General features: G+C 39.6%; 1 protein-coding gene across 1 annotated transcript in view; it reads left to right on the forward strand.

The window, feature by feature from the left end:
• Nucleotides 1-21,185, forward strand: part of LOC116311336 (raftlin) — a 125,068-nt gene that overhangs the window by 61,090 nt on the left and 42,793 nt on the right. The window contains exons 4-5 of the mRNA XM_031728425.2: nt 5,313-5,421; nt 13,303-13,765. Of these exons, the coding sequence (XP_031584285.1) occupies nt 5,313-5,421; nt 13,303-13,765 (572 nt within the window). The remainder of the gene's footprint in view (nt 1-5,312; nt 5,422-13,302; nt 13,766-21,185) is intronic.

Here is a 21,185-nt window from a genome sequence, read left to right on the forward strand (position 1 = left end):
CCATCGCTCCAAAATGAACAGCTTTTTGTGACTATACAGAAAACAAAGCGAAAGTCAAAATAGAGGAGCTGACTGGTGTACAGCAGCTATATTTATATTTGACATGCACAGTATGTCTGCAGACACAATCCCAGTTAAGTCTCTACAGTATTAACCTCAGTGTGAAAGGCTCAGTCAACAAGGCAATTCAAATGGACGGGGTGATGCTGTGGGAATTTAACAAAGAGGTTGTGTACATTCACCGTTATGTCATCTACACGTGTTCAGACGCAGTCACCTGACTGACATCTTGTTGGGGGGGTAAAACTTTAAAAACCCTATATTTTAATTTGTCACTGGTGGTGTTCAAGCCCATTACATCCTGCAGTGGGAAAGAAGAAGAAATGCATACAAAATGGATTGCACCGTTTGAAAATTTAAAATGTCAACTGTCAAATTTTCCAGTGTTCAATTTGGTCACGATGGAATAGGGTTACAGTTCAGCAGGCAATGTCTGATGGGATATATTCATCATTATTGGGTAATTGCAAAGAGCTCCTGTGTGCTTGCAGGGAAAGTGAGAGATGAAAGAGAGAGATGGGTTGAGAGGGAGGATAAGGGTGGAGAGTGTGCAAGAGGGATGGAAAAGGAGGAAAATAAAGAGGTACGGTCTGAAAACCATTACGGGGGGATTCGCTCTGGTGAAATTATTCACGAACCTGTGAAAATGTGACATTAGAAGAGTTGTGCTGTATTATTAAAGCACCACAGTGGCAGAGTGCTAAACATGGGTTCAGATGCATCCTGACTGTGTCGTCATAGCAATAGATGAGCTGGGGTGGGAGAGGACTGACACGACTTTGTTTCTGATGCAAAAAGGCCAGAAGGAAATTCATATTTTGAGTCATTCGCTGACTTTGCCGTGGAATGCTTTTATGCACCCTTGACTTTCTTTATGCCGTGTGAGTGAAAAGCTTTTTTTGCATACAGAGAGTGCAGTTTAACTATTCTCAAGCCGTTTTCTCAATTGGGTGATATTAAAGTAATGATTTAAAGCATTTTACTGAAAGCACACATGCTTACTTAGTGTAAGTGAAAGTATGTTTTAGCTATATATTTCGATGAAATATACTACAGGAGGTGCGAGGTTATGATTTCAGCAATGGTATCAGTTTTTGTGGGCAAGTAAAAGAGGGGATGAGTCATTTGCTGTGAGGTTTTCAGGTTGCTGGAGGCAAGTTTGGCCCGCAAGCTGAAGAATATGCATTCAATGCTGTAATCGTGCTTTAAGCAGATAAGCACAGGGTAACGAGAGTGACAACTCTCGTGGTTAGTATGTCCACCACTTTGGTCAACAGTGAAGCCACAGCTCCCCCTTAACATAATGGCCAGCTGTGGCTCATGAGGTAGAACTGGTCATATACTAACCAGCCGTTCAGTCAGCAGCTCCCTCAGTGCCACTGAGCAAGGTATTGAACCCACAAATAATGTGTGAATAGGTCAATGTGGCTTGTGTGGTTTGGAGCAACAGCACTTTGAGCAGTCATTACATTAGAATGAGATTTAGAAGAGGCTTGGGGCTGCGTTGGTTAGCAGTGTCATCTCACAGCTAGAAGGTCCCGGTCCTGGTCCACCAGCTGGCTGGAGCCTTTCTGGGTGAAGTTTGAACCCTCCCCCCCCTCCCTGTTTTGTCTGGATACTCCAGCTTCCTCCCACAATCCAAAGACATGCATTTTAGGTGAAATGGCAAGCCCAAATTGTGATGCCCCTGCAGCAGATTGGCGACCTGTCCTCGGTGTACCCTTCCTCTTGCCCTATAACATCTGAGATAGGCTCCTTCCCAAATGCATCTTTAAATTTGATAAGTGGAAGAAAATGGATGGGTGGATGGATGTGTCAGTATTTATAAACAATGACAAGTGAATAGGCCTCCTGCTACACTAAAAATTAGCCTGTTGTCCCAAGTGGCTAAGTGATCAGACGATGGCCAGTGGCCTCTCCGATTGGATGTTTCACTACCTAACTCTTTATTGAGCAACACTCAGGGGTAAATAGTCTGTTTTTGGTTTATGGTGAGACAGCTATGATCTCAACTACTACCAAAGAAGTAAGTGGTTATTGCCAGGAATTACCAATCAATAGCCAAACCTCTTCTTCTTCTTAATCGTGTTGTAAGTTGCCAAAAGTTCTCTTCAGAGCGTTGTCCTGAGAATAATATTTTGAATAATAGACAACAACTAAACTTGTTTTGGACATTTTTTTCACTTTGGTGTCCACTGGAAAACAATAATGTATCAACAGAATCACTTTTCATACTTCAGTGAACAAAGTGTAATTGGAAACCACAGATTTACAGATGATGTTGCCACTACAATGCTAAAACAAATCCCAAAGCAAGCCATTAACAGGTAATATGCAATTAGTTTCCATGTGAACGTTCAGCTCCAGTGGGAGTGATTAGTCTAACAAAAGATGTTCTACGGAGAAACAAAGCATGTGACCCGTCTGTGGCAAGAGACGAGAGAGGATGGAGTGGAGCAGGTGTACTCACACAGGAGGGAGCTCCACATAGGTGGGCAGGCATTTGACACCCGTCTAACCACACGAGGCTTCAGGGGTTGACAGCCGGTGCTGCAAGCTGCATGAAAAGTCACCGTTTCACACAGTGAAGATGGACTGCAGGTGATGCAGCTGCTATTTTTAACCCAAGGCCTCCCTCCAGGACTGAGAGCTCAGTTTGAATTGTTTTTCCCTGCCCTTTCCTTCTCTCTGCTTGCAGAAGTCTCTTCCATGAACATTTAGTATTAGTTTCCCAAACCTCCTCCATAGAAAACATTTAATAGCACAAAAGTAAAGGAAATGATTTTGCTTTAGAGTGATTTATTTATTTAAAAGTCTTTTAGAAGGACTGAATCGCTTTTGTTTTAATGGCAAATGATCAGAAGGCGTTTTAATTTTCCTTCAACATCCAATAAAGTGAAGGACACTTTATTTCATCCTTTGAAGCTGTCTTTTAACTTCCGTCACATAACTGCACAATAAACCTCTGGGTGTTTTCTCAAAGCATGTTTCATAAGGTCGAAAATGTGAAATCAGATTTTAAAAACTGAGACTGTAACAAAACAAATGCTTCCCTCTCTGCTGCACTGTGTAAACTCTACTAGCTGACAGCATCTCTGTCTCCATTTCTCTGTTTTGTTTCCTGAAGAAGTGCCTGAAGCCCAGCCGAGCTGGTTGGTTCAGATTTATGTCGCAACCAACAGGGGATACATGTACCTATTCTGGCACTGCCACCAGGCTTTTGCCGTTGTGCCTTTGATTGTTATGACGCTGCAAAAAAAAAAAGAAGAAGAAGCTCCCAGCTCGTCGTAATGAATGTTTCACAGAGCGTGTGAAATTTTTGCTTAACAAGTCAGCCGGCCCAGTTTCTGCTCTGCTGTATGCTGCAGCAGCAGTATACACTGAGCGATGGGTGTCAGTGACAGTTGAGTATAAGTGCGTTCGCTGTTTTTTTTTTAATCGATCAAGTGAAATGACTCAGTAATCCCTCATACTCTGAAGTCTAATATGCAAATAGGCCAGGATTTAAAGTGAAAATGCAATACAATATTTTACTTTACATGCTCGATGTTTTTGACAAGGAAGAAAAAAATAGCTTGAAAATGAGAGTGAAATGAAAAATATATATATAAATGAGCTCTTGGGTTCCCTGTGACTATAACAGTGTCTTTTATGCCTAAAAAATCTGACAGTTTGGACTTTAAAGGGGTGCTATTATGCTCATTTTCAGCTCCGTATTTTATTCTGGAACTCTACTGGTGAAACCTTTCATGATTCACAGCTCAAAAATAAGTGCTTTTTTCATTTTTTACTGGCCATTTATGCAGCCTCTCAGTTCATTTTCTGTCTGAAACAGTCTCAGCTTCTGTCGCTTTAAGCCTCTGTGCACTTAAAGTTCGCTATCTCAGACAAAGTTAGCAGTTCCCTACTCAAACCTGAAATTCCCACCAACTCGTTTCAGAAATTTCAGCCACAGAAATTTAAGGATATTCACGTTAATGTCAATTGTTCAGAGACTGCAGTTGCCATTTAATTTGAAATTTTCATGTAGGTATGACCCCGAGACAAACTGGCAACCTGTACCAAGTGCACCCTGACTCTCACCCTATAGCAACTGTGATAGGCTCCAGCCAGCCAAACATTAAAGAAGTATTTTGACATTTTGTAAATAGGTTTATTTTCTTTTTTTACTTAGGTTTAAATAAAACTATCTATGCTACTCATCTGTAAGCTGAAGAGCCAGGTGATGGCTAGTTGACCAAGGGAAAGTGCAGGGAGCATGACTCTGCCACTAAAATAATCCACCAACAAGCATATCCTAATACAAATTCACATTTATTAAATTACCTGCAGAAAACAACTATTTGTGGTCTGTTTGCATTGAAAATATATTCTGAAATATTTCTTAGCTGAGCACATGAATACATCTCACCAAACTACTCTTTTTGATACATACAGTGGGGCCATGGCAGGAAAATCACTGCGATGAAGCATAAGGATCACACAGCGACACACAAAGAGGATGAGACATGCACGCTCACTCAGAGCCTGAACTGAGAAGTTGCAAGGGCAGCCCCTAATACACACAGCAGCTTGCATGCATGCATCTTTTACCCTCCTGCACATCAGGTGTCCGTGTAAAGCCAGAGCTCATGCAGAGCACAGACGTGTAGCCCTTGCACGCAAACACGTACTGTATGTGCACACTGACTCAGCTGCACACTGAGGAAAACTGTGTGTGGGGCTTCTTCGCCTTGTCAACAGGATGAGAAGCTGGGAGATAGAAGCTGGGGCATTAGTCTCCTTGGGGCTGGCTCTGGGATTTCCTCCAGAGGACAAAGTAGGAAAATACAATATCATATAAATAGATTCTCTGTGCTCAAAATACTGATATGGCCTCAAAGGGGAGGGCTGCAGGGAGGAGGGGGGGCAGATGAGATTTGCATTGAAATTCCTGCTTACTGTGTGTGTTTTCTTTCATCCATGTGGATCTTTGCCTCACTTAAGTGTTATTGTATTTTTCTTTTACCTCCCACTGGGCAACAATAGCATTAACAAAGCTTCTTGATGCAGCATAATTTGTTGATAGAGGGTTCTTTGTATTTGATTCCTGGGTGTCAATAGCACCCTGTTTGTGACTGTAATTTTATAATTTTAAGCTGGCTGTGAATGTGGGTTTGCATCGGTGGTTTTATGTATTCTGAGCATTTGCTCAACAGGCCGGTTCACTGAAAGGCTGAAATTCATTGTCACCCCAACTGTGTTGCATGCAGGGTGGAAAGGAGCCAGCCAGTCGGCCCACCGTGCAAACTCCAGCTGGAAGAGTGCCTGTCTGCTGAGCAGGTGCCCACCCCAGAGCTCATCCAGGGCTACGTCAAGAAGGTAGGTCTGTTTTACAAATGCCAAGCTGAATGTCTTGTTAGGTTGTGCCCAGCTGGAAAGAGGATAGCAAGAGATAGGGAGGGATGATTGTAGAAAAATTGCGGTGGCTTTTATTCCAAGCAGATGAATGTAGTTGGTGGTTTCTCTAGACTTCATTATTTTTGCTATCAAACCTTAAATTGCTTTATTCAGCATGTCACCTTGTCTGAAGACCCAGAGAACACAACACTTAAATGCCTACAGCTGTGCCAGCAAGCAATCATGTTGTAATCTCTTAATAACACCTTGTCACCCAATGTTTGGAGCACAGTTGCCAATGAAGAGGAGTGACAAAAGTTTGATTTATTTATTTTTTACATAATTGCAACCTTACACCTTGATAAAACGCAGACGTAGCAAGATGCGAATGCTCCACAAATTAATAGCAACATTACAACTTTCATTCTGTTGCCACTCAGTCATATCTGCAGAGTTGAATTGTTATTGGTAAACTACAGTAGAGCCAAACGGATATAGGATACTGATGTTTGGTGATTTAACTGAGAGATATATGGGCTGATATTTTGTTGTTGCAGCCAGTAGGTGCTCTTTCTATACTCTCAACATCATGTCCACATTCTGCAATGCTGTCTGTTTTTCTTTCGTGAAAAAATCCTATTTCTGCTCTGATGTTCAACAATTTTTGCCATGAGTATGATGGCAAATTATCTACAAAGAAAACTATTTGTTCTGCAAATGGTGACCAAATAGTACAAGATCCACAGTCTTTGCAAAATATTATAGTTTAGGATTATTAACTAAAAGCTATGACACATAGAGAGGGCACCAGACCTACAGTAAGTAATTAAGTCTAGTATGAGCATTAGTCAGATTAAAGAATGGTAAAAAAAAAAAAAAATCTACCTAAACCCAAGATAATTACTTTATAAAAGAGGGATCTGATCAAAGGTTACCCGAGCATCTCCAGCCTCGACCCACATAATTAGATCCAATCCAAAATGAGATTAGCTTGACCCAAATACTGACAGACCAACAACAATTAGCAAATAATGAGCAGCAATAGAGTCATTTTACCTGCACCTCCATCTCACCTCAGAAGAACAGATTCTTCTCCTGCTTCCTGTTTTTGGTTTACATCGTTTGACATGAAATACTTAGTAACCTGACCGATTCAGTGTTAAACAACTGATGTATTAAAGTAGTAACAGAGTAATCGGCAGCTGTCTTAATTAGTTGGATAATTGCACCACATAACCATAATTGTAAGATTTGTTTGTTTGTTTTTTAGTGTTTTTTTATTAATGTCAAAGTTTAAAATCATTGTTACATTGTTGTTAGAGTTGTATTAAGATCACTTCCTATATAAAACAATTTTTCACCACTTCAAGCAAAAACACATTATTAAGACCAACAAGGCGATGAAGGAGAAGACACATGCAGTAAATGTAAGCAAATAATTGAACAGAGCACCACTGGTGCACTTGCTAGCTGCACTTTGTTAAAAAATGAATGCTGAATGGACTTTATTGATGGGGTTACAGGGTGGAAAAGCTTAAAAGCTTAACCCAACATACAATGTCCCTGGTTGAGAATATTTTTCATCTTTATTATGTGACAATATGCTGCAGCTCCTGATTAGTTACAAGGTTCTCTTAGTTTAGTTTCTGTTTAACTAAAATGTTAACCAATTATTTTATACTTGAAATTTCTTCAAATACATTTGTGCTTACATTTGATGCCGTGTCACTATTATACGCTAACGCTGCTGTTGCTGCCACCTTGTTTCAATAGATTCACACTTCAAACTTGAAAGAGCGTCATTAATGGCAAGAGCTCAGTGGAAGATAAGGATGGAAAATACTCTTTATTTACTTACACTTAGAAAAGCTGCTGTCAGTAAGCATCAATGAAATGAAATTGTTATCAGAAATTTCATTGAAATATTCTGGTATAAATTTATGTGACACCTGGCGTAAACACCTGCTGTCTCATAAATTATTTTCTTACAGTAATAAAGGAGCAAACCCAAATTATTAGAACCAGAGTTGTACATAAAGTTCTTTTTATTCATTTATTTAGTGAATGTGATGTTTTTTTTTTATAAGAACTTGGTATCAAACTGTGGTCTCATTCTTTGAATCTTAGTCAAAAATCCGCTCTAGTTACAGTTGTCTTTTGCTCTCCACGTATTCTCTGATTGGTTCTGTAGCTGGTGGCTTGTCCACCAGCTAGCTGCAAACGAGCTAGCACTTCAGTGGGTTTTGGTGTTTATGATTTGTGGTATTGATAATCCTCTGCTGGTCATCATGTTGAGATATGAAGCAGAATAAATGTTACGATAACTTTAAAATACAGAATATTACCCCCGTGTCTCAGAGAAGCTGTGCATATCTATCTGTGATAAAAGCCGTGTTTCCCTCATGGTTCACGTCTAATGTTAATTAGCAAACCAAGCAGCTTGCATAGATGTATTTTCCATAGAGAAGATGAAAGCAGCAAACAGGAGCCAGAGATTTGAAATCACTGATTTAATAATGAATTGGCTGTGTATCATATGTCACTGTTGTGTACATTGCTGCTGAAAGCCTGCTTGAAATGGCACTTCAGATGATATATACGACACGCCCTCCTCTTTTGCAGGCTGGTAATGCTGCGTCATCATGATTCAACTCTCCTGCCTAATCTATATATTACCAGCCCTGATGCCGGCCTTTCGAGCCCCGCTTCTGAACCTTTCTCTGCATTTTGCCCTTCGATTAGTCATGCAACTGCAGTCCTGTAGGACCTCATTACTGTTGGTTATCATTTTAATCTACTGAGCGGCTACACGCCTGTTGAAGTAGGAGCAGGAGGCCATGCTACAAATCTATTAAAAGGAGAGTGGACATGGATGAGTGCTAGAGAAGTGAGCAAAGAGGGCAGTTTTCTTGAGACGCTCTCTCGGATTCTATTGCTGCCTCCATTTTCCTTTCTTCGTCTCCTTTTTTTAACTTTCATATTCAGTCCTTTTTCTTCCGTTCTGTCTCAGTCTCTGTCATTATCCCTTTAGCCTCTGTCACTTCTACCCTCACTCTGTCTGCGCTCTCTATCTCTCTCTCCGGGGTTTTCATCTTGACCTTCAGACACCTCCTCCTGGTGCCACTTTAATAACTTACAGGGGAAATAGAAAATGTGGTCTCAAGTCAAAATTGAAATGGGTTTTTCACTACAGGCTGTTGATATTCTGGTGGCAGTATCAGGGAAGCTACTTCCTGAATATTTTTTCATCAAGTTTGTGCTCAGCATCATTTCTGCTAATGAAGAGAAATGATGCGATTTCGACCTCAAATCCTCATTTTCTTGACCTGAGGTGGCTCCATCTGGGCCAGAGTGACTTGTGTGTTCATTTAAATTGAGAAGTTCAGAGGAATGCTGATTTTTAATTTTATTCTCCATTTACTCTTTTATCCCCAGCAGTATATGCAGGACATGACTCCTGAATTAGCAATTGTTCTCATTTTCAGAAATAGCATTAACCCTTGTTTGATGTGGTCAAACAAGCAGTCTTGTAGTTGCAGTAACTCTCGAACCGCTTTTTTCTATCTAAAAGAAAATCAAACTACTCTCATTAGTAGACAATAAGCGCTGCATGATAATCCAATAATAAGAATTTAATTTAAGCCAAGAAGAGTAGTTCAGTTTTTTTTATGAAATGCTTTGAAACCAAGGAAAACAAAGACATTTACACGCAGGCATTAAGGTTCAGTTTTTAGGTTTAAGCTGTCAAATTGCTTTCTCTGTGTTTAAGTAAAGTCTAATTACAAAGTCACTTCTCAATAACTGTTAGACGTTAAAGCTCATTTGTTTTCTGAAACAAAGAAAAACTAACACTTGAAGACAGCACAGTGTGTGATAGAAACACATTTTCACCATTTTTTAACATATAAATTATAACTCTGCTGTGTCTGATGTTGTGTATAGTTTATACAGTAACAGTCAAAAGTTGCGATACATTTTTAAGGGTTTTTCATCACATTTTACATTGTAGATCATTGCTGAAGATACATTACAAATAGATTTGTGGAAGCTGCAGAAAGGTGTAAAAATAGATTCTCCAAAGAAACCATTAATGACTTTGAACACTTTAGCCTCACCTGGAGTTTTTAAAGATTTTTAAAGGGTTTCCAAACTTTCTCCAACTCATGCCAGAACAGTTGAAGCTGCGCTGAGGTCAGAACATCTGATGAAGCAGCCCATCACTGTCCTTCTCGGTTAAACATCTCTTAGAGCCTTGAGGTGCATTTAGGTCTTCCTCAGTAGTGGCTCCTTTGAAGCAGTTCAGCCTTAAAGGCCTGATTCACACAGGCTCCTCCCAGCAGCTGGTGCTGATGATGAGTTCCTCCTGCGTGAACTTATGAAGCATTGACTCTAATCTGAGGCATTGTTAATTGGCAATTTGTGATGCTGGTAACTCGCTGGACTGACCTTCATGTCATAAAGTAATGATGCACTGTTGTTTCTCTACTCATCCAACTTCTTTCCATAATTACTGGATTGCTGCTGTAGTTAACATAACTTCAATACAGCACAGCTGATGATCTCAAATATATTAAGAAAGCAAGAATGATGTTAGTTTATTTTTTAAAATTATTCCAAGTTATTATTAAGCTGCTTGAAACATAAAATAGTGTAAAAAGCTGTCGCCGTGTAAATAGCTCTATTTTCTTTGTGAATTCTTTTGTGTTTACATTTTCTTGCAGGGATCACCTTCATTTCTGCTGTGTAGAAAAAAAAAGAAACAGTTACTAGTACAATGTGTCAATATATGTGTGTGTGTGTGTATTTATATCTTTGTGGGGACCAAAAATTGGAAGTTTACTATACTTGTGGGGACCAAAAGCCTGGTCCCCACAAGTTTGAAGGCATTTTTGAGACTCAAAATGTGGTTTTAGTGTCTGGGTTAACAATGTCTGTCCCACGTTAGGAAAATAATGGTAATTCAGTATTCTGGTTGGTTGGCTGGTGTATCATTTGTTTGGCTCTAGGGAAACAATGTTAGACCTACCCCCTAATGAACTGAGTAATTCTCTAGTAATAATCTGAGGTTGACTGTTTTTTTGTTTGTTTGTTTAAGTATTTCAAATGATGAGATGTAACCTGTGATCTTCTGACTTTGCATCTGATTACATTGTCAGGTTTTTTTTTATTGTGTCAGAATGTGCAGCACAGGACACTGAAGGCATTAAAACAAAAATGAAGCATTTATTTAAACTGTAAACAAAATGATAAACTAACAAAATACCCCAAACCCACAAGAGATCATGGAGCACTTGACACAGAGAAACACAAAAGCACAGCAATACAGGGGCAAGTCGATACACAGAGGACTTAATAGACAAGAGACAGGTGAGAGAAATACGACACAGGTGCAGGCAATCAAAACAATCAGGAGGAAATAAAATGTAAGACAAACAAAAGAGATGACACAAGGAAACACAAAAATTGAAACTAATCACAATAGAGCAAGGAACCAAGGACTCGCAGTATACCTGGAATAATAGTGAAACCAAACAGGAGCCAAAAGCTAAAAAAAATCCCAGAGATCAAATCAGTATTTGTGGTATGTTGTCTTCCTGTAGGGTCTTACCTCGCAATATAAATTGCCCTGAGGTGACTGCTGTTGTGATTTGGTGCTATTTTTTATAAAATGGAATTGAAATGATAATAATTTGTGCTAACCCCAGCAACACTGTATACAACTCAGTTGTATATAGTATTTGTATTTCCATTTTATTCTATTGTATATATTATTCTATTCTATTTTATTCTATTGTATATGGTATTTTATTTTATTTTATTTTATTTTATTTTATTGTATTTTATTGCTTTCCAGTGTTTTCTAATTTCTGCTACATAACTTTGCACTTTGCTATAACAAAACAAATTTCCCACCTGTGGGACTAATAAAGGTCATCTTATCTTATCTTAACACTGTATACACCTTAAAAGAGGTGGTAGTATGGCTTTGTACAGATTAGCATTTGTGTTCAAAGCACTTGTGTTGTTAGAAAAAGACTAAGATTGTATATGCACACGAGGAGTCGATACAGAAATAGAGAGCAGGTGGACTCAGCGCGACAGGAAACTGCAACACAAAGGAGGGAAAAAGACAAATAATTGATATAAGGATGCAATACAAGCAAATGTTTGCAGTTTTGATTTTCTGGTGAATGGAAACTACTCATTTTTTCACATGTAATTATTTGTTTATGTTTGAAAGACATATGACATTATTTGTGCATGCGTCGCTTTGGCTCTGCTGTTGTTGTGTGAACGCACTGTTTGTGACTCTCAGTTTGTCATTTATCTTTGTGGTTATCTGCAATCTTAACAAAAGTCCTGATGCTGGTGGTCTATTGTCAAGATGTCTCTTGAGAAAGAAATCTAATCTGAATGGTTCTACATTGTCAAGCAAGGGGTTTAATGAAATGATGATGATAACAATAATAATGGCACCAAAAATAAATTCAATCATTACAGGCTGCTGTTTGAATCTACTGTTCTATCAACTGCACCAACATTAGACAGTCAGAGCCATTCATTTCTCTCTCTGACTGCCTGCATTACCATTAAATGAGATACACCAGTTGCTCTCTTTTATCTCAGCAATTCCATTTCAACATATTGGTATGGGGAATATGATGTGGAAGCACCCAGAGAGCATTCAGCTGATATTAAACAATATGGCTGGAAACAATGTGACTGTTTTCCAATTTAATTTCATAGTGAATAACCTGCAATTTGATTTTTATTTTCTTCCCTCAATGTTACTTGAGATAGAGACGGGTGCCGCCTTGGCTTGGAGAGGGGGTTGGTTGGTGGACCGGGGCAGAAATGGAGAATGGCATCATTAACATTCCCTGACAGTTAACGTTTCAATCTCGCTCTGTAGCAGAACCCCAATATTGACATAAAAGGCCAGACAACAACAAGACAGAGAAAACAATGTAGCGCTGAATCTGGGATGTGGCCCAGGTCTGAGTACAGGGTTGTGGCTGTTCCAATCTAATCAAAACTGTGATTGGAGAAGCTGCCGGGAAGGAATGAAGAGAAGTGAAGGAAAAGGAAAAACAAAAATTTAACAGATGCAAACAACTCCATGAAGCCGTGGAAAGGAAAAAAAACTATCAATTCAAGTTATCTGATTTCAAACCAACTCCTGAAGTTTAGTTTCAGCTCTCTTGGGAAAGATTTGTTTGGGGGTCTCCTTGTTCTTAATCTGGAGCCTGATCACTGGATACTGTTCAAGACATTTCAAGGGCTAAAACAACTATTTTTGCCACTAATTAGTCTGCAGATAACTTAATTGATCAATTGACTCATGTTGTAGCTTCCAAAACATCAATAAAATTACCAGTGGACATCTTCATCTTGCATGTTAAACGTTAGAATAATTAGTCTACTTACTTAGCCTCTGGCAGCAATGGTCATTTTTCAAGGTTTCATTTTGAGTCATAACTAAAAATAAAAGTCTGATCAAATCAGAGTCCTCTGAAGCCGATGATTATAAGATCTCATTTTGGCAGCTACTCTACATGACCAATAGTAGATAAACAGCTTGTGTGATGAGATGTAACCAAAAAATGTGTCCTGTGATCACAAATATAGAGATAACTTCAGATTTGGTACCACCAGGGTTCCAGAACCTCAAAAATATAATGTTTTATTATGATTACATGTTGTTGCCTTAATAATACTGATATAAATCAGCATCTGATTTATTTTCTGTCAAATCACTGATTGTTTTTACTTGAATTTAACCAAAAATAAGGCACTGTAAATCATTTTTTGTCATCATTCTGGCTTTTAATATTTTTTCTTCATTGTCCTTGCTCCCAACAGCAGATACAGGATGCTGCTGACCAAGGGGTGATGTTTGTAGGATTTGTCCAGGAACCATACGGCGCCCCGTGTACCAGGATCAGAGAACCCGACACCCCCTCCCTGTCTCTGCACTCCAGCCCCTGCTCTGTGCTTGATTCCCTGGGAAGCTGTAGCCCCTCAAACCCCTCAAGCCCCACCAACCATGCAGAACCTCAAGCTGGAGCTGATGTGGTGGAGAAGGAAGGGAATGACGAAGCCTCTGGCAAGGCTGGGGAAGAAGAACCAAGTGGGGAGAAGAATCAAAGTGAGAATACTGGGAATGAATCAGGGCCAGGGGTGGAGGAGGTCTCACCTGCAGCATCTCCTGTGTCAGAACAAAGTGAGGCACTGACAGAGGAGGATTCAGCATCTCATAATAATAACAAAGACAGCAGCACGGACACAAAGGAGAGGCCAAGATACCGGCTGCGGAGAGGTGACGGTAAGTGTTCTCCATGGTTACCGTCATGCGCTGAAACTAAGAGGGAAAAGATGTGTTAAGGAAAAATCATGTAAATGAGGACTTCAGAGCTGTGAAAAATAAATGAATCTGGGGAAAGAGTGCAGAAATGCGATGATAAGACCTGAAACCTTTTTCTTATTTTTCCACAGAGATGCAAAGATGTTTTTTTCAAGTAGTGAGTTGGTTCTGACAAACTGGCAATATATATCACCACATGATGAGAACACTTTGGGAAAGCAGGGACACATGAGTACCACTTTATGGAAGTAGCATCATTGCACTCAATCATCAAGGAGAACACAAAAGACTTATTGATTAGAACTACTGCCAACCAGTTCTAAAGGTTCTCCTCCATCAGGAGGTCAACATGTTATCTTCAAGCCCGACAGCACTGACACAACTCAGATTAACAGACTACAGAGTCGACTGGGTCACAAAAATGTTACAGTTAAATCAATAGCCCGGTTTTAAACAAAATATATCTGTAATAACAACTTTATATCCAAGAATCACACATAAAGTTTCAAGAGTTTTCTTGAGTAATGAGGATACAAATATCGTTTCTAAAAAGAGGAAACGGACATTTTTAAAATGTAATACTCACAAATTCCTGGCATATAAAACAAAAAGCTTCAGCACGGCTGCTCATCATTTTAGTCAGTTGAATAAATAAACAGTTTTGTTTTTTGTGTGAATAGACCCCTTTAACTAAATAGGACTAATTGGTCCACTGGGGGAACAATAATTAAAGGTCAAAATTTCAAAACTTCACAAAGCTTTCACACTTGACAAGACTCTTAAGTCCAAATGACACGAGACCCACCGCACAGCTATCCCTACAAATTACACAGAAAAGCCTAATGAGGGAATGATAATTAAGATAATTAAAGGTCAAAACTTCAAACTGTGAAAAGCCGTAGCTGCTACTATGTTGATGTAACCCGGGCTACTTCACGATGACTCATTTCATATTGCAAATGCTGGATGAATGATATTGAAGCATTTATCACTTCCCAGTAATTGGATAAAAACACATACTTTGCGGGTTTGTGTTTATTCCTGTTCACTTCTAATTTCCAGCCCTATATACTTGGGAATTTACTAGAGTAGCTGTGCATGATTAGCAGTTCAAAATAATCTACATTATTGTGGTCCTCGATTTGAATTCTCTTGTTTTTTGTTTTAAGCATTTAACTAGACAAGTGATGAAGAACACATTCTTATTGACAATTGCAGGCACTCAAAATGCAAAGTCACTTAAGTAAATGGCTCATCCTCCCTCTGAAACAAGCCATTTACGTTCCCTTACCCCTCTCTTTAAGCCAGCCTTCTTCTGGACAGCTGCTGCTTTCAAACACATTTGAGACTCAATCCCTGTGAGCCAAACAAAGCTTTGGTTCACAGGGATTAAGTGTTTGATCTTATTTAATATGAGCATCCACCACTGTAACAGTATATAAATGACAGAAAACACATGAAAGCATAATAGGTCTCCTTTAATCAAACTACAATCGATAACCAGCGCTGCCACATTAGTTACGGGCTAAATCCTGCTGTCACTGGGACCGACTAAACCGAAGCTTCTTTTGTCACGTATTATGTCACACAGTTTCTAATCTTAGGCTACTATCTGTCTACATGTCTGTATGGCTTCATGTTTGGATTTTATCTGAAGCCATACCTTTTGGCTGTTTAACTGAAGAATAGCATTGTGTCGTACATCCCTCCTGAAACACTTGGCAACTGCGGAGGTGTCATTTCTTGTGATTGCCTCAATGTTACACAACAATGTGCTGCCTTGGGATATAATCCTCTCTATCTCTTACACAAAACGGAGTCGTCTTATTTGCGAATTCACACTCACACTTAACTGATGAAGTGGAGTTCTGAAGTTCTGGGAGGTGCACATTTCATGACTCGATTGATGTCTTTCCAGAAAGTGAGCAAAGCACAGCTACACCTATGAGCTCCCCCTTTTCTGATGTTGAAATCAGCACAAACATTTATAGTTTCAGCTTTATTTGAGCATTTCAGATTAACAGATGGAGACACCCACCGCTATCACCCCCTACAGTCTCTCATCCTTCCACAGAACCTATTTGTGATATGTGTCAACGCAATGTGCAAACTGTGCATTAGACACACGTCCCAGTGGGAGTGTTAATGCATATACTGCATTTCAGTATGCACAGTATGCAGCATGTTTAGGTTCAAAGCACCTAATAAGAGGTGTTGAATAATGAATGCACTCATTGATATGGAAGATTTTGCTTTTGTCTGCATGTATTTTTATCTATATGCGTTTGCGGTAACACACACTTGGCATCGCAGCAAACCACAGCCCACTGGTCCATCTGGGCCTCCCTGTAGTGCATTTTGCAGTGAGATAATCCCCCACTGCCTCGTCCTCTACCTCCCTCAGCTTCACAGCTCTCTCTATCCCCACCTCCATCGCCCTGAATCTCCGCGGCAACGCCAGCAGCGCCGGCGTAGCAGCCAGCCGGGTTGTTAGGAGAGCCTGCCAAGCTCCCTTGTCGCTCTTTACTAATGCCCAGCCTGCTGAGGAGGCCCAAGAGTCTCTGCTACTGCTGGCTTGTCCGCGCTAATCCTCAGATCTCGGGGTGAGCGCTGTGCAAGTGTTGGCAGTGAAGATGGCAAACGTCTGTGGATTATGACTGAAAAAGGAACACCCTCCCTCAGACCGAAGCTCTGGATAGAAACTGAGCTTGTAAGTTTGAAGACTGAAATGGTTGGACGCTTTAGTGGAAGAGCAAATGGAAAGCGTATCATGGTGGCAACAGCTGAATGACAACTGTGGCTCGTGAAAGTAACTTTTGAATTCAACAGTTGTTTTTTTTTAAATTATCCTTTCCTGCACTAATTAATCCTGGTCAATAAAGTACGATATGGTTATGTTTCGGCATTTGAAAGCACTTATCGCCATCTGCAAGTAGATGCAGGTCTGCTGGGGTCTGAGTGAGATAAATTTAGATGTTATAGAGTGTGAACAAAAAGCTCAGTGCTGACATTTGTGTACTCTCCAGTTTCCCTCATCTATAAAAGCAAAACTCCCAGGGCACCAAATGTGCATTAGTCCTTCAAGCAGACGTCAAACTGATTAGAAATTGTAGCTGTCCATATTCACATCAACACTGCAGTATAATTGCAGCCTTATTTACATTGATGGGTAAAGAAGATGGCTTTGTTTACATACTTTAAAATTCAATGGTGAAAAAATGTGAAAGTTGAGTATTTATTGTTCTTCAATATTTAAGGAAACTGACTTTTTACAACCTTAGCCCAAAGTCAATCTCTCGATGTCTTCCCCCACTGACTTTTCTGGTTGTAAAAAAGACAATACCTATAAATGCTGTAAAACTGACAGTGATTGTGTTTGAGATAAAATAGGAGAGCAACACATGGATGCCATTTTTTTTTCCTCAAATTGACCCTGATCGGTGCAATCTGCTGTCAGCTGTTTAAATGCCTGAGATATCTTAAGTTAAATAAAACTACAAATGTGTACATGAAATTCTAATTCTGACGCATACAAGTCTGAAATCTTCATAATGTGCACAGAAGGAGTCTTTCAGCTGCTCGGTTTTCCTCACTGAGATCAGCATTATCTCTGCTCTGATGGGATCAGTGTCCAGCTTTTCAGATTTAATGATGACATGTGGAGTTGGAAAGCTGCGCCGCTAAGATCACGCCAGTGCCGCTGCCGCCGACCTCGTTATTTGAACAGTAGAGCTGCCATCAGATGAGCCTTTGAAGCAGCATGCTTTCAAACTCCCAACCACATTCATGCGCTCGTTTTCTTGTTAGCTGGCCCCGTCAGCTGCAACAAAAACAGTCGAGTTAGCTGCACAAACTTTATTCTGAAAGGCCTAGTTGTTGCCTGTTGATGTAATGCATTCATGTGATTAGGTTCAAAGGACTTAGTCATGCTCTCTGTATCTGTGTGTTTCAGAGACAGTTTATTAGGGGATTAATTAAATTTTTACTGCCCAGCAGCAGAAAAAAGTGCCACAGGAAGTATCTGAAACATTAAGAAAAATTATGGACTAGGTCCATTTATTTGCCCATAAGGTGACTTTTCTGGCTTTAAAGTCTTGTTCTCGGCCTGAATCCAAAAAGCAAATGATAGTCCTGCTATTGTTTTTTATTGTGTGTCATTTACAGGCCACTGAGCACAAGTGCTGGGTCCTGCTGGCTTCAGGAGGAACTTGGCAGGAGATGTGTTTTAGAGATTGATGTTGGTTAGAGTTTCTTAAAAGATTGCTTAACCTTGTGTTCTTCCTTCAGAAAGTAACTGCTCCCATGCAGTTTACACAAGGAGCATTACAAAGTGTGTGTGTGCGTGTAGTGTATCATTTTCCTTGACGTGTAACTGGTATGTCAATGTAACTACCACAAAAGCAAGTAAATGATTATACATTTCTGACTGACATTTAAAATAAAATTTGCCTAGTGCAATCCGGCTGGTCCAAAAATCAGCCATATTAACAATCTTTATGATACACTGTAGCATTATAACTAACTATAACTAAAAGTAAAAGCCTCATGCAACAATGATGCTTTGAATGCTTTGTAATGGGTGTAACTGCCCAACCCGTTCTCACTCCCGAGGCGTAAAATACTGACGATTTGTCACGGTTGAACTGCCACGAGTCTCCACATAATTATTTCTGAAAAACTCAAGAATCCCAGATGAAAGCCTGGATTCCAGTTTGAGCTACTGTTATCCAGCATGATGGACATCTGAAGTCAGTGTTCTTATGTTATATTCTGGTACATTATTCCCTGCTGTGTCCTACTAAATAGGCAAGGCTCTTAATGCTGTGTGGTTTTTGTGTATTTCCACTGAATAGAGCACTGCTTAAAAAGACTCTTACAGGCTCAGAAAATGAGGTCCCTACCGTTCTGCCTGAATTATGGTAGCCTTGAAGCCATAATTGTAGCATACTTAGACAGTAATAAACTATAATGCATTTAAAAAAAAAACAGTTATTACACAGAAAATGACTAATACTGTGAGACAGACAGAGGCCATATGGCATGTTTCTTGCTACTGGCTCTTATATTATGTCAAGCTGTTATAAATGACACATGTAACTACTTTCTACAACACCCATCAACAGAAATGAAGTAATTTGTGTTGAATATGGTTTTAATGTTAGTTATCTAATTATGCTGCGGTTACAAAAATTTAGAGCAGTAACCCAAAGCGATTTTAAATCACTAAGTTATATGACAGAATTTTTCAAACCCAGTCGTCTTCATGGCCTGCCTGAAGCTCACAGAGATACAGAAAGAATTGATGGGTCAAACTACAGTGATGCACCATCTCAGGCTCGTCCACATAAACTGTAAAGCAGTTTTCCCATGCAGCCCTCCACAAAATCATTCACACCAAGAAATTGTGTTGTTTTGGCAAATCAGAGGTGTGCTGAATGGGAAGTCACTTTGTGGTTACATGTTGTCCAAGATTTCTTTGCCATATTGTCCTCGTTGTAGCACGGGCAACATGAGGGGAGGGTGTGTGAGTGTACTGCTGCTGATTTGACTTTTCTCAGGAGTGACAAATGACAAGATTTAGAGAATTTGGTGGCCAGCTGTCAGATCAGTCAGAGGAGCCAGACAAGAAATGGTTATAAATTATTCATTCTTCCTGGGTGTCTGCTGGACGGATGGACAGACAGAAGAACCAAAGCAACTGAGCCATGACTCCCCCCTACCGCCATCATCCCACCCCAAGTGCGTGTGTGGCTGGGTGGGTGGCACTGCCGCACATTCTGCTCATCCATCTGGTTCACTTGGGGAATGACAGCGTGATATTTGCATTGGAAAGAAAGGGGAAAATGTTACCAGGCTAGATTTGAAATGCTTTCGGCCCGATTCGAACCCCCGCTCACATCTCATGTTCTGTGTTTTTTTCAAAGCTAAGCAGAGCAAATATTTCACTCACACACATCACAACAAATAAGACTCTTTACACTTTGATTTAGTATGATATGAGCAAGGAGCAGTGACATACGTACTGTGGGCAAATTTCCAAGCCTGTTTCTCTCTCCAGAGGCCCACTGCATTATGCATATTTCTGCTTGATGTAAACAACAGCTAGCTGCAGCGCTTTTAATGCATTATTCAAGGTTATACTATGAATTAACTTGGTCACAATGAAACGCTCCCTTTTAAGTTCTGCATCAGCAGAGTTACATCACTTTTGGAAAACATTAAAAAGAAGAGGAGGATAAATTGTAGCTTTAAATTGCTTTTGATTCATCTCACGTTTGTTTTTGGAGAAGCAACATCCTTGGAAAAGATTTCCAGCGTATTTGTGAGTCCAGCTTGGGGCATCATAAATCTCTCCTTGTATTACTTTCTCATTTCTCGTCTATTTTGCACCTGTCAGGTGGAACCTTTGTTCCAGATATGGTAATGTTTAAATTTTTTACCACAGTGTTTTGCATACAGATTTATTCTACACACCGGGTCGCAAGACAACCGAAATCGAATACAAAACAATGCAGAAAGAAACACGCACATTTTCCTGAAAAATACTATTTTATTTATTATTACATTTTATTAATGTAACTTTCATTTTTACTTTTATATGCACTCCAGTTTTGTTGTTACTTAAGGCCATAATCTTGGCTTGTTGAGACAAAAATAGCACCAAAAACTGTCATAAAAATTAAATTGTTGACAATTCAGGGTCATGTTTATTGAAAAGTCTTTTTGATTCAATGTATTCATATTAATACAGTAAATTCCACATCAGTGCTGGCTCATTTTTTGAGTTCAGCTTTTGTATTTTATCTTTTTACAGACCAACGCAAACCCTCCCCTCTACTGTATTGTTTATTTAGTAATAGACAGCTTTATGTGGAGAAGTTTCATCTTTTCAGTGGCACATTTTTTCCCAGGAAATGAAAATAAACTTGCTGGAAAACATGAAAGCACACAAATTGTTATTTGCCGTTGATGGCTGGTGACCATGAACACTGGAGCCAGCTTTTCTCGGCCAAGAAGCTTGTTGACTGTCCACGCATTGGCGGAGTTTTCTTAATAGTTGTTCTCATAGGAAATAAATGTACTTCCAATTTATTTTAACTATGTTTTTCTGAGTGTTGAAAAGTCTCAGGAAATAGAAATTTTCCAAAGTAGTCATTAAAGATTGAGAAGAAATGCTTCATTTCTACATCCTTTTATAGATGAATACTGCAGACAGTCCTTTGCTTTACAGCAACAAAACAGGGCTGTCTCTCAGGCAGCCATTTACGCAGATATTTCGTATAACTACTGGCAGCTGAAGAGAAGGAAAGTCCTCCTACAGACAGTGCCAAACTACATTCTGGATTGCAGCCAATGTACAGCATTGATTCAGTAATAATAC

Source organism: Oreochromis aureus, linkage group 11, assembly GCF_013358895.1.
Source record: "Oreochromis aureus strain Israel breed Guangdong linkage group 11, ZZ_aureus, whole genome shotgun sequence".
Classification (NCBI taxonomy): domain Eukaryota; kingdom Metazoa; phylum Chordata; class Actinopteri; order Cichliformes; family Cichlidae; genus Oreochromis; species Oreochromis aureus.